Consider the following 13781-nt stretch of genomic DNA (forward strand, 5'->3'; position numbering starts at 1 on the left):
CACCCTCAGAGAGAAAGATTTGTAGTCAGTGCTATGCAAACCTCTAAATTTGTCTTAGAAAATTTCTAATTGAAATATTTCATATTGGAATGATAGATTTATCAGAAGATTTTTAAGTGGTAAGGAAACTTGGAAACCATCTAGGGCCCATTATCATGCTTCTGAATACTTGGATATGGAAATATAAAGTGTACTTTCATTTTTGTCACTCATGCCATGCAGATAAATGAACAACTGAATACTTAGAACTTTGATTTTAAATATCATTATGACCTTTAAAAATAACAACTGGTTTAATAATGGACCAAAGTGTAAATAAAATGGGCAAGTGATATACTTCAGTTCCCAATGAAAATTTATAAGGAAAAGTTGTTATTTTTACTTTGTAGCTTTTAGTCTTAGAGAAAAGACTTCATCATTTTGTATGTGATATAGCTTTCTGGGCTCTTGACATCTTCATAGAATTTGACTGGAATTTCCGTCTCTTGAAAATGAATGGGCATCTTCTTGCTCTCCACACTCATGATCTTCACTTGGAGGGGACCCAAGTTGACATAATCCTATGATAAACAGATATAGAAGAGAATATGAGAGGTTATTCAACAAGTTACCAGTCTTTGTTTGTTTGTTTGTTTTGAGAGAGAGAGAGAGAGAAAGCAAGATGGGGAGGGGTAGAGGGAGAGGGAGAGCGAAATCCCAAGCATGCTCCATGCTTGCAGGGCAGATTGATACGGGGTTCAAAGTCAGGAACTGTGAGGTCATGACTTGAGCCAAAACCAAGAGGCAGGCACTTTACCGACTGAATCACCCAGGTGCCCCAACAAATTACCAGTCTTAATAGTTTGGTTTCCTTGGGGCATCTGGGTGGCTCAGTAGTTGAGTGTCTGACTTCAGTTTAGGTCATGATCTCGTGGTTCGTGAGTTTGAGCCCTGCATTGGGCTTTGCGCTGATAGCTCAGAGTCTGCTTGGGATTCTCTGTCTCCCTCTCTCTCTGTCCCTCCCCCACTTGCTTTCTCTCTCAAAAATAAATAAACATTAAAAACAATAGTTAGGTTTCCTTTATTATAGTTGGCCTTTATCTGACATTTCATTGTCCTTTTAACTGACTGAATAACAAGTGAAATATGAGAACCACTGTAAACAAAAAACCACTAAATACACTTATATACCCAGTAGAGAATGTAAGGCAAGACCTCCCAAAGGGCAGGCAGCAAGGCTGACAGGCTTGTCTTTCAGGGAGTTGGATGAGGGGCACCAATTAGAATGGGGAGATATATTCTCTCAAGGTCTTTAATTGGTAAAAGAAAATGTTAGCTGTATATATGTAGCCCTCTGCTGGCCAGGATATAAACACAGCAGAGTTTTCTATATTATTCAAGAACAATGGGAAGGATTGGCAAAGGTTACTTTGACTATAAATATTCTAATATTGAGAAAATTCTCCGTGAATTTTCACTTTTCACAGGACCAGTGGCCACTGTATAAGAAAGCTTACCATATTCTGCCAAACTAACTGTAATTTAAGATACCAACAAACAGAAATCTAATTTACTGATGGCTCAGTCCATTGAGCATCTGACTCTTGATTTCTATTCAGGTCATGATCTCACGGTTTGTGGGTTTGAGCCCCACATTGGGTTCCGTGCTGACAGCGTGGAGCCTGCTTAGGATTCTCTGTCTCTTTCTCTCTCTGTCCCTCCCCTGCTTGCACATGCTCTCCCTCTCTCAAAATAAATAAACATTAAAAAAATGTCACTTGTTGTTAGCAGGACTGAGTTGTAGTTAGCTAAAATGGTTTTTGTTTGATTTTTTTTTCAGTATCTTCTGCTTTCATACATCATTTTATCCTACCAGATTTTAAGTTCTAGGAGAACTCTTATTTTGATTTTTTTAAGTTTATTTATTTATTTGGAGGAAGAAAGAGACAGAGAGAGAGAGACAGAGATCAGGGATCATGACCTGAGCTGAAATCAAGAATTACAGGGGTGCCTGGGTGGCTCAATCGGTTAGGCGGCCGACTTCGGCTCAGGCCATGATCTCGCGGTCCGTGAGTTCGGGCCCCGCGTCGGGCTCTGTGCTGACAGCTCAGAGCCTGGAGCCTGTTTCAGATTCTGTGTCTCCCTCTCTCTGACCCTCCCCCATTCATGCTCTGTCTCTCTCTGTCTCAAAAATAAACAAACGTTAAAAAAAAAAAATTAAAAAAAAAAAAAGAAGAATTACATGCTCAACCAATTGAGCCACCCAAGTGCCCCCTAAGTTCTAGGATGACTTTTAAAGTTATTAATAGTACCAAGAAGGAAGATAGCAAGGGATAGATGTGGAAGTAATTAGAATATACCAAAAAGGTTTTAAAATTAAAAAGCTTTGATACTCCAGGTTTCACCTAATATGGTATATATGGTGGTTTGTACTTTCCAGTGATGGCCACAGTAATAGGTATCCTGTCCCACATGATTTCTTTCTTTTTTTTTTTTTTTATGGTCTATTTTCTCTATCCATTTGCTTTCAGTTTATACAGGTCTTTATATTTAAGTGTATTTTTGTGGACAACATAGAGTTGGGTTGTGTTTTTTGATCCACTATGACAATCTCTGTCTTTTATTTATTTATTTATTTATTTATTCAATATATGAAGTTTATTGTCAAATTGGTTTCCATACAACACCCAGTGCTCATCCCAAAAGATGCCCTCCTCAATACCCATCTGTAGAAACATGGATGGAACTGGAGAGTGTTATGCTAAGTGAAATAAGCCATACAGAGAAAGAGAGATACCATGTTTTCACTCTTAGGTGGATCCTGAGAAACTTAACAGAAACCCATGGGGGAGGGGAAGGAAAAAAAAAAAAAGAGGTTAGAGTGGAAGAGAGCCACATGATTTCTTTATATATATATATATATATATATATATATATATATACATATATATATAAAGGAGAGAGAGGGAGAGAAGGAGGGTCAGAGAGAGGAAGACAGAATCCAAAACAGGCTCTGCATGGTCAGCGCAAAACCTGATGTGGGGCTTGGTCCCATGAATTGTGAGCCAAAGTTAGGCGCTCAACCAACTGAGCCACCCAGGCACCCCCCACATGCTTTTCTTAGAATATGATGCTCCTTCCTCTTTTCAGATGCAGGAGCTACATTCCCTCCCCTTGGGTGGAGCTTTGTAACTACATCAACCAATAGAATATGATGGAAGTGATGGTGTGTGATTTCCAAGGCTAACTCATACAAAATATTGCGGCTCTTACCTTGGTCTCTGGTATTGCTTGTTCTGGGAGAAGCCTGACACATAACCAAGAGACAATAAAGGCACCCCACGAGAGGCCCGTGTGATGAAGAACTGAGGGTCCCAGCTTGGCCAGCATCAACTTGCCAGCCATGTGAGTGAGACACCTTGGAAGTGGATCTCCTCCTACTCTAGCCAAGCCTTCAGGTGACTGTAGCCCCAGCTGACATATGACTGCAACTCCTCAGGGCCCAAGTGAGAAGTGTCCAGTGGAGCCCTTCTCAAATTCCTAACCAACAGAAGTTATGAAAGAAGTTATAAGCCACAGAAGTTACAAACCACTAAGTTTGGAGATGATTTGTTATATGGCATTAGATAACTTACATTGTATACTAGGAATGGAACTCTATTAGTGAATATATGCAGCAAATTGCACATGGGTAGGAGTGAAAATTGTGTCTAATGAGAGATGTGAATGGTGGGCCAATTTTACTAATAACAGCAAACAGAAATTTTCAATATCCGTATTATAGGTTAATTTTCTCCATTAATTAATAAAACAGCATTCTCTTAGCAGTCAGAATTTTTTTTGCATCAATCTTACCTTGAAATCCTGATCATCCTCATACAGTAAGTATTTCATATCAGAGGCCCCAAACCCTGTGCATGAGTCGCTTTCCTCATCTGTCTTCAGGTCCTTGCTGTACCTGGTCCCATCCTCACGAGTGACACATAAAGCATAGCTCTCAGCTGAGGAGCTCATCGTGTTTCCACTTTTTACTTCTACAGATTGCAATTTTGACTCTTCTGGGATAAATACAAAGAGATTGGTTATTTTGGGACAGATAAAAATGAAAATGCAATATACACTTGTCACATTTTTAATTTGAAAGATCTTTGAGGAATGTAGAGTCTATATATTAATGTGAGAGTGAGCCCCATTTTTAGAACCTCCAAGTTTATTCCATTCTCTTAGCTGACAGGTTTTGGTAATCATATGGTAACTCGCGTGTGTTGTTATTTTGGTTGGTTGGCTAAATTAGAACCCAGAAATACACCGGTATAGACAGCACTCCATCCCTCTCCACCAGTATTTATGTAATACTGAATTACATACACCACGTGAAACGTGGTGACTTGAATTTGAAAACAGGACTAGAGAAAGGAGGTGGGTTAGGACAAGTGCTGCAAGGAGAAGAGAAATATGGAGAAACTGGCACATACCTATTCCCTGAATAGCTCTTGGGTACGAGGTACCTGTCATAGATGCTCAATAAGTAGTTGTTATTTTAAAAAAACAACCTGTCACCATTACGATGAAATAATACCTTTAAGTGTTTCTGGCAACTCCAAAGGCACTTCAGGTGTCACTGTCTGTCCAGCAGCTTGAGTAAGATACAGTTGCCTAAAAAGAACAAATGAGAAAAGCAGTCTGTCAACAAACATTGTACCATCTGGTCACTGGTGTCTGTGTCTCTGCTAGGTTCTGGAGACAGATGAAAATTGAGACAGTTTCTCCCCTGGAGAAGCATGAGGCCCAAGGGGGTGGCTGATGGACTTACAGTACTTTAGGGTGACATTCTGTACCCTGATGGGTGATGGGGGTAGTGTGAGAAGTGCTATGGCACAGAGAGAAGGTGCACCTGGTTGAGCTTTTAGGAGGTAAGGGAAGGTTTCCAGGAGGAGATGGGACCTGAGTGGAGTCTTGAAGAACCAGGGACTATTTGCCAGGGAAGAGTTTGGGGTGAGGAAGGGCATTGTGTGATAAGGGAATGACACACTTAATGTTCTGGAAATGAAAGTGAGCTTGGCACCAGGTAGGGTGCTGTTGTAGTAGTCCAGGTGAGCAACAGCCGTGGCCTGAATGAGTGGTTTTAAGATGGAGAGGGAAAGAGAAGGACAACAAGCAGCAAGAATCCCAGATGACATCGAGGTGCTGGCTGTCGCCGAGTGCCATGTTGCAGCTCCAAGCCTGGGGAGCTGTACGTCTGCTATTGAAGATCTCTGGGCATGTGTTTAATCCTGTTCTCTGCTTTTCAGCGCCCACTGAACTTGCAACCAGAAAATACAATGTCTGGAAAGCTCCATATGACTTTTCCATGAAGTTTTCCCGAAGACAGCATGAATTGCACTCTTGTCGATAGTCAAACCACCCCTCATGCTTAGCAGCTCAGCAGTCAGGGTGAAGCCCCCGGATTACAGGTTGTCAATTATTTAAAGAACATGAGTAAAGCGTTCTTCAAAATGCTTAAGTTTCAAGCAAATAATGTAACTACATACAATATTTATGTTTATAAAACTTCTTTTTTTAAAAAAATGTTTACTTATTTTTAATGTTTATTTATTTTTGAGAGATAGAGACAGAGCACAAGTTGGGGAGGGGCAGAGAGAGAAAGAGGGAGAAAGAATCTGAAACATACTCCAGCCTATCAGCACAGAGTACTATGCAGGGCTCAAACTCGGGAATGGCGAGATCATGACCTAGGCTGAAGTCTGACGTTCAACCGACTGAGCCACCCAGGTGCCCCTAAAAAAAAATGTTTACTTATTTTTTAGAGAGAGCACACACGTGAGAGTGTGTGAATGGGGGACGGGAAGGGGGGGATGCAGATAGCCTGATGCAGGGCCCGAACTCACTAACCGTGAGATAATGACCTGAGCAGAAGTCAGTCGCTTAACCGACAGAGCCACCCAGGTGCCCAAGTGGTTTTACCCTTTTGAATAATTATGATCTTACTAAATGTCATAAACTTCATAAATCTGGATTCTTTCTCAATCATTAATTTATTGTCATTTTTATACAATCATAGGGCAACACTTGATGATATAGAAAATATTTAAAGAATGCTATTATATAGGTATTGGTGCACTTAGTCTAGTTCTGTGGCACTGGAGTCCCTGGGAAGTCACCTCTGGTGGACATTTACCTCCTGTCATGTGTTAAACAAATACTGTGATGTTCTTTGTGAGTTGTGAAAGGAAAATGTCTGGGGAGCATTGGATGGGAAAGGTAGTAACTCTATTAGCTAGAATACCTCATTTTTCAGCCAAATAGGAAAACAACTTTTTCTACTTCCTCTGGGTACAGTTTGTGTCTATTTCTCACCCCCTTCTAGTATTATATAGGACTGAGTTCTCAACAAATAGGTGAAAATGGAAGTTGCCATAAAATATGCAATATGTGTTATATTTCTTTGACTTGAAAATGGGTTACAGTAAAAGCTGCTGAATATGCTTGGAGTTACCCTTCTGGAAAAGTAGTGTAACAGAAATGAAGTGTTTACACATTTCTGTTCCTTTATGCAGTAAAATGTCCTAAACACTTGCCTCAGACAATTTACAATCTAGCAAGGAAGCAGCCATTAAATAAGTAATCGTGAGTGTGATAAATGCTGGTTATGAAGGAAAACCATCCTTGGAAGCATATACCAGGGTACCTAACCCAGTTCTTATAAATGTCACCCATGCTGTTTCTTTTTGCTTGGTCAGATTTTGAATTCATCTCTCCCAACTCTAAGGCAAGACAAAACACTCATATCTCTCACTAAAGAAAATCAACCCACAAGGCACTGATGAACGTTGCCAGTTCTACTGAAGATTTTTGTGGGGTTAGGGGTTAAATTGGATAGGGTTAAATTGCATAGGACACGGCAAACAACTTAATGAGAATCTCCATTAAAAGTTTCTCCTCTCCCTGCCTGTCACTGCCAAGTTCTCTCTGGCCAGTGAAGGAATTCCTCTTTGTTGTAACTAGTAATTCACATCCATGGCAGCACCAAATCAGATATGCCAGACTGAGCTGATCAAAGCAGCAAGTGGAGTCATCTGTTTGGAGGGTAGCTCCTTCCTAAGGGAAAGACGACAGTGGATGGCAGGTACAGCAGTGCTTGTTAAGCCACAGAGCCAGCACTGGCTGCGGAGATTAGACCTGACTGCTAAGAAGGCAGCAGCAGCAGGCAGGACAGGAGAGTGGAGCTGGAGACCTGATCAGACAGAAGACAGCTGGCAAGTGGGTGTGCCTATTATGGGGCACAGTGAGGCCCCTCCCCAGAGGACCCCTCAAGAGCATCAGCTCAAGAGACTGGGAATTCAAGCTTCCAGGAAACAGCCAATTCATTCGGCCTGACTGCCTGCCTCATCTGCATTGGTGTCTACCTCTGCAGGGCATCACACAGACATTGTGGAAGGGAGCAGAGGGCCCCTTTTTCTACCCTGCCCCGCCCAGCTTTCAGCCTGCAGCGCAACTGCCCTATCTCCCAGTTTCTCCAATCTTGTATCCTGATGCCCATCACTTAGCCCAGCAAACAAAACCCCCCACAACTTACCTGTATCCACACATCAGGAAGTTTGCAAACAAAAAATACCTGATTATGTCACAAATGGTATTTTTCCATGCCACACAAGCCACAGGAACCATTTGGGTAGAAATTTTTTCATGGTCCTTCTACCACGTTGAATTTCTCTGCTTTAATTCCTAGACGTAGACATTTGTTTCCCATCGAACACATATACACCCTACATTTGTGTGATTCTTTCCCTTCTCATGCTACTATTTAGATTATTTCTTGTTTCTGACTACCTGCCCAAATTATAATCACTACTTTGAGTTTTAATCCATATTCCAGGGCCCTAGGTTTCCTCAAGGCTGGTGTATTAAGAATTCTTTTGTCAGGCAAGGAAAAGAACCTAAAATACACATTTGGTTTCTCTTGTGCAGGAATATTTTCTCTGCCTACAAGATCGTTTGACTCTTCCATTAACTACTAAAGGAAACAATTGTACAGTCCACAAGGTAACTAGAAGCCCAGAAGACCTCCAGGAAGTTACCACAAAGTTGATCACTTCCTCGTTGTGCTAACTCCACACCTCATACTTCTTCTGCTTCACAGGTATGCTTTGATTTTTATGCCTCTCTTCCCTGCTGACGTGGAGGCTTTTGAAGGTCAGCAGTTGTGATATTCATGTTAAGTGTTTGCTATTATGACTATAGTGCATTGCTAGAAAAAGCAAGCCACAGTTTGTACTGTACCAATGGTCGATTATAATATTACACCTTCATCATGGCTGTTTTGTGAGTTCTTTTCTTTTCAACAATTGTCATCTTGCTGGAGCATCAAATATTAAATCATCTTTTAAAAATAATAACTTTTGGGGGTGCCTGGGTGGTTCAGTTGGTTAAATGTATGGCTTTGGCTCAGCTCATGATCTCATGGTTCATGGGTGAACCATGGTTCATGGGTTCGAGACCCACAGCAGGCTCTATGCTGACAGCTCAGAGCCTGGAGCCTGCTTCAGGTTCTGTGTCTCCCTCTCTCTCTCTCTGCCCCTCCCCTGCTTGCACTCTGTCTCTCTCTCAAAAATAAAATAAACATTAAAAAATAAATAAAAATAACTTTTTTACAGATACAAACATTGACAAACTACTTTCTAGACATGCTAATGACTTTCACCTGGGTATTTTGAGATCCACAAGTCTACAGTTGAATAGTTGATCAATAAGCACCAAGTTTTCTTCTTCCAGTTTATGAATAGTATTTTCTAATTCTTCAATTTCCCTCCTGTGATTTGCAATCTGTTTTCAGAAGAAGAGAATGAATGTTGGTACTTGTTGACTTACTTCTATCTAGTCTTCTATAAGAAATTCAACTCTTAAAAATCCATTTGCCTAAGGGGAAGATCTATCCTGTATTATTGATTACTGGGTTTGTTTTGTCCTTCCTCTCTAAGAAGGAATAGGTGGGTCTCTTTTCTAGATTATGTGCAGTACTTTTTTGGCAAGGCAGTTATTAGTGAATGGTAGGAGTTGTCCTTTCCTACCCTTCAAAAACATCACTGGACTTATCTATGAGCTGGAGGTATAGATAAACAAAAATAAGACTAATTAACTTATCCATGTAAGTGGGGGAAGATGGTGATAAAAACAGAAAGCAGTGTGATCAAACCATAACGGAAGCTGTCCAGGTACGGTGGGAGGTTCACCCTATGTCTAGTGTAGGGGATAGAGGGGAATTAATAGAGGAGATGACATCTAATCTGGATCTTGAAGGCCAAGTAGGGATTCTCTAGGCAACAAAAGAGGGTACATTCTAGGCAGAAGGAACCACATGTTAGGCACAATCATTTTGGTGTAGATAGCTACAAAGTGGAAGCGGGGAGAAGTAGGAGAGAAATTGGACAATTAGGGAAGAGCCAAATAATGCTAACGGGTCTAGTTTTTCTTTTTTTTTTTTTAATATAATTTATTGTCAAGTTGGCTAACATACAGTGTATACAGTGTACTCTTGATTTGGGGGGTAGTTTCCTGTGATTCATTGCTTACATACAATACCCAGTGCTCATCCCAACAAGTGCCCTCCTCAATCCCTATCACCCATTTCCCCTCTCCCCTGCACCCCCTGCATCAACCCTAGGTTTGTTCTCTGTATTTAAGAGTCTCTTATGGTTTGTCTTCCTCCCTCTCTGTTTGTAACTATTTTTTTCCCCTTCCCTTCCCCCATGGTCTTCTGTTAAGTTTCTCAAGTTCCACATATGAGTGAAAACATATGATATCTGTCTTTCTCTGACTGACTTATTTCACTTAGCATAATAAAGCACTAGTTTTTTTTTTGCAGGTGATGGAAGGTCATTGACAGACATAGCAGGTTTGACGTTTAGTAAAGAAATGTGGCTAACTTAAATATGAACATGCTGCTTCTATTGACAGAATCCCCATCAGTCTTTAAGAAGTGTATTTTGATAACTTTTGTCTAAAGAAGGCTTGATAGTGGGAAAAATACACAGAATGTTACTAGACAGAACTCCCAACTCACCTTTCTCCCTGCCTCATATAGTATGAGCTATACAGGTGCTGCCCTGAGAGATGCTCACAGAAAGAGGTCAGGACGATAGCAAAATTAGAAGCAACAGTACAAAAGAGAAAGCAATAGACTGGTAAGAATAATAGAAAATAAACTGGAAAAAGTATTTCAGAAGAATATGATGAAACAAAAAAGGTTCAGGGGTTTAGATTCAGTATTTCTTGTTAGGAGTTGCCAAGAGTACTTAGATAGCTAACATTTTTGATTTGTAATTAAATATATTTATTGTATTTTTGATTTGGGAAACATTCCGTATATTACCACATTCCTATCTCTATCACATAAGTCATGTATTACATGCTTGAATTCCTACTATGGGCAAGATTCTGTGCGAGACAGAGGGACACAAAAGTGAATAAGGCATAGCTTCTTCTTTCAAAGAAGTTTACAATGCAGTGAACAAATACACAAATATTTGTAACATAAAACAACACTGGTACCATAGAAAAGGCTCAAATAGGGGTGCCTGGCTGGCTCAGTTGGCAAGGCGTGCAACTCTTGATCTCAGTGTTGTGAGTTTGAGCCCCACGTTGGGTGTGTAGATTACTTAAAGATAAAATCTTAAAAAAAAAAAAAGCTCAAATATTGCTGGTGGCTTGGAGTTCAAAAGAAAAGCATATATTTTTTACCTGCCTTAAACAATTTAGCAAAACCGTTTGAGTCCATAATACTAAATTAGAAAGCAAGGGGCTGGTGCTTTAGGATCTCATGTGTTGGGAGATAAACAGTTCAATTACAGGCTTGAATGCCTTAAAGAAAAGTTAATAATTTTCAAATGTCAAAGGATGAGAAGAAATTATATTTAGAGGTTGTAAACAGAAGGAATTGATAGAACATTTGGAAATGTTTGACCCAAGGACTTGGCATGCTTGGGAGGCAGCACACACAGTTTTTGGTCTTCTTCCAAAGCTTGGAATGAGGGCCCCTTGGGGTCCGACCTCTCAAGCTAAGGATGTCTTGTGGCATCACGTACCCCTTTGGACTACTAACTAAGGTTCTCAGCAATTAATGTCTCCTTTCCAGCCTTTTGAAATGTTAGGGAGATGAAAAGTACCTTTAGATTTCTAGGGTAAGAAACTGAAAATGAAGAAGTAGAAGACCGCTTTTCCTTCCTCATCTTCCCCATCCTCAAATATCCAAGAAATTGAGAAAGAATTTAGTTAAAACTATTATAAGTCAGAGACCTAGGATCCTGAACTAAATGCATGTTCTTGAAATTTTCCCCTGCAAGTTCCCAGTTAGCTTTATGCCTCCTCACCCTTGAAACTCTGATTACTAACCTCTTTGAATCCCTTTCTTTGTCTAGTTTTATTTGCTTTCCATTTGTTGAGTTAGTCTAAGTCATTTGTTAATTTCAGTTTTTCTTCATTTCCTTAATATGCATACTAAATAAAACCAGATAATGGAAGTCATGCAGGGGACATTTCATATCCTTCCCACAGATCTAACTGTTTGGTTATTGTTGAAAGACGGTTATATGGAGAAATATTTTCAGGAGTTCCATTATTAAATATCCCTTGTTACTCATTCTAAACCTTCCTCAAAGAAATTAATTGACATACATTATTCCATTTCCAGGCAATTTTCAATTCTTATGATAATACTTATAACCAGAGATGGTTTTAATTAATTTTGGGAGTAAATTTAATAATGCTAAAATAAATATTTATTGAAATAAGGAAAAATTAAATCTACTAAATTTCCTTAAAATGATTTGTCCTTTATTACTAAGCTCTTTTGTTCATGATTTAATTAGATTTGACATTTTTTGTGTCTTTTATTTCTACTGAATTCTGAGAAGAAAACAAAACAAAATGTAATTTGTGGCTTTAGTAGGAAGGCTCAAAACACCAAAAAAGCCTTTCTTATCAGTCAAATATAAATGTTTGCCATCATTTTCTCTGAACCTAATATCTGTGACATCTTATAGGATTTAAGGTTTGAATTGTGAAATTACTATAATTAGGATTATACTATTGTATTCAATAAAAGTATCAAAACTAAACTCTTCCCTAATACTCTTTAACTGTTAAGCTCACCTTGAGTTTTTAAATTTTTTAATTTAACTTATTTTGTTATTATGTTATTATTATTATTATTGTTTTTTTTAAGTAGGCTTCACACCCAGCATGGACCCCAAAGCAGGGCTTGATCTCATGACCCTGAGATCAAGACCTGAGCTGAGGTCAAGAGTCCGACCCTGAGCTGATTAAGCCCTTTACTGTGAGTTTTTTAAAATCAATATTCATTTTTCAAAACTGGGGATTCCTCTTGATTCATTTTGGAAGTAGTATGGACTCCTATTGACCATGACTTTATGAAGGCAACTTAAAGATAGTTGTCAATATTATAGAAAGCACATTAATTTTTAAATTCCTTGTTTCCTAGACTCACCAATACTGTTCAGCCAAATAGGAGGCAGGGAAAAAAGAAAAGAAGGTGACAGTGACAGTTTTACTTCAAGTGTCTGAGCAGATGGTGAAAAAGGAAATGCAAGAAGTGAAAATTTAAGGAGAAATTTAATGAGTTCTGCTTTAGGTATGTTGAGTACCTTTGGGACATCCATGTGGAAATATTTGGTAGGCAAATAAAAATATAGGTATAGAGCTAAGGTATAATGCTGAAGAAATCACATGTTAGTGATTTGAGAATGACATACATATAACTTGCCAACAAGAGCTGTGTGTAGTTGAAGTGAATTCTTTCAAAAGATACTGAGTTTTCTTTCATAGATGGTATCTAAGCACAGTTTGGGTGACTCCTTGTTTGAATGTAAAGGCAATTTCAAAGTAGTGAGTTTTGCACATTTTCTGTAGCACCCTTGTAACATCTAGACCAAAGATTATCTACCTGTTATATCCAATAACATGCTCTCACATCTTCACCCAAGATCTAAGCCATGTACTTGATTCATTGCTCCAATGAGTATATCTATACTCATAGACATTCTTTCATTCAATAACTATTTAGTGAACATAGATTATGTATTAGTTTTCATGGACATATAGTTGAAAAAGCATAGCCTGCTCTGTGCAATGAGGAGATAGATGCATAAACAGACAATTTCAACATATTTTAGCAAGAGTTACAATGAAACAAGAGAGCACTGAGGAAAAAGTACTCAAGACTTTCTGGGGGAAATACAAAATGATTCAGAAAGAAATTAGTCATCAAGGTCTGTGTCTAAAGAAAGAGTCGGAGTTTTCCAGGCAGAGGAGGCTGAGAAGGTAAGGAGATAAGGCAGAGGGACTAGTATGTACAATGTAAGGAAAACAGGACAGTGCCTCATAACAAAGAAGGTCTATAAGTCCTCACATGATCACATTCAGCAAGAGCAATATTGTAGCACTGGTATAGGGAGACAAGTAGATAGTTGAGTCTAAGGCAGCATGCTGGGTCCACTGGTTTCTGCATGCTTTCCAGAGGGAGGTGTGAAGACAGTCAAAGGACCAAGCTAGGATAGGATATAGAGACTGCAGTGGGCAGGGGCATCTTGATCATTGGCAAATGGCTGTAATTGTGGGTTTGGTGTTGGCTGCAACACAATGTCCAAAAGGCTAGAGCAGTCCATTCAGAAGTCACTAGTGCAGGGAAGAGACAGATGCATGTCCTCTACAGATGAAAGGCAGAGGGAGCAAAGGTCCAAAGGAAATCCCATAGATCTGAACCCTCTTTAATAATACGCCCCACAAGA

The 13781-nt window shown here is 39.4% G+C and overlaps 1 protein-coding gene across 6 annotated transcripts in view; it reads right to left on the reverse strand.

The window, feature by feature from the left end:
* Positions 1-334: 334 nt before the first annotated feature.
* Positions 335-13781, reverse strand: part of CCDC83 (coiled-coil domain containing 83) — a 46691-nt gene continuing 33244 nt past the window's right edge. For 5 of the 6 annotated variants that reach the window (XM_042958942.1, XM_007078982.3, XM_042958939.1 and 2 more), the window contains 4 exons: positions 8681-8802; positions 4559-4635; positions 3835-4037; positions 335-560 (listed from right to left, as the gene is read on the reverse strand). In XM_042958942.1, the coding sequence (XP_042814876.1) occupies positions 399-560; positions 3835-4037; positions 4559-4635; positions 8681-8802 (564 nt within the window). In that variant the 3' untranslated portion in view covers positions 335-398. The remainder of the gene's footprint in view (positions 561-3834; positions 4038-4558; positions 4636-8680; positions 8803-13781) is intronic. The other variant, XM_042958940.1, reaches the window with a different exon arrangement.

Source organism: Panthera tigris, chromosome D1 (assembly GCF_018350195.1).
Source record: "Panthera tigris isolate Pti1 chromosome D1, P.tigris_Pti1_mat1.1, whole genome shotgun sequence".
NCBI classification, from domain to species: domain Eukaryota; kingdom Metazoa; phylum Chordata; class Mammalia; order Carnivora; family Felidae; genus Panthera; species Panthera tigris.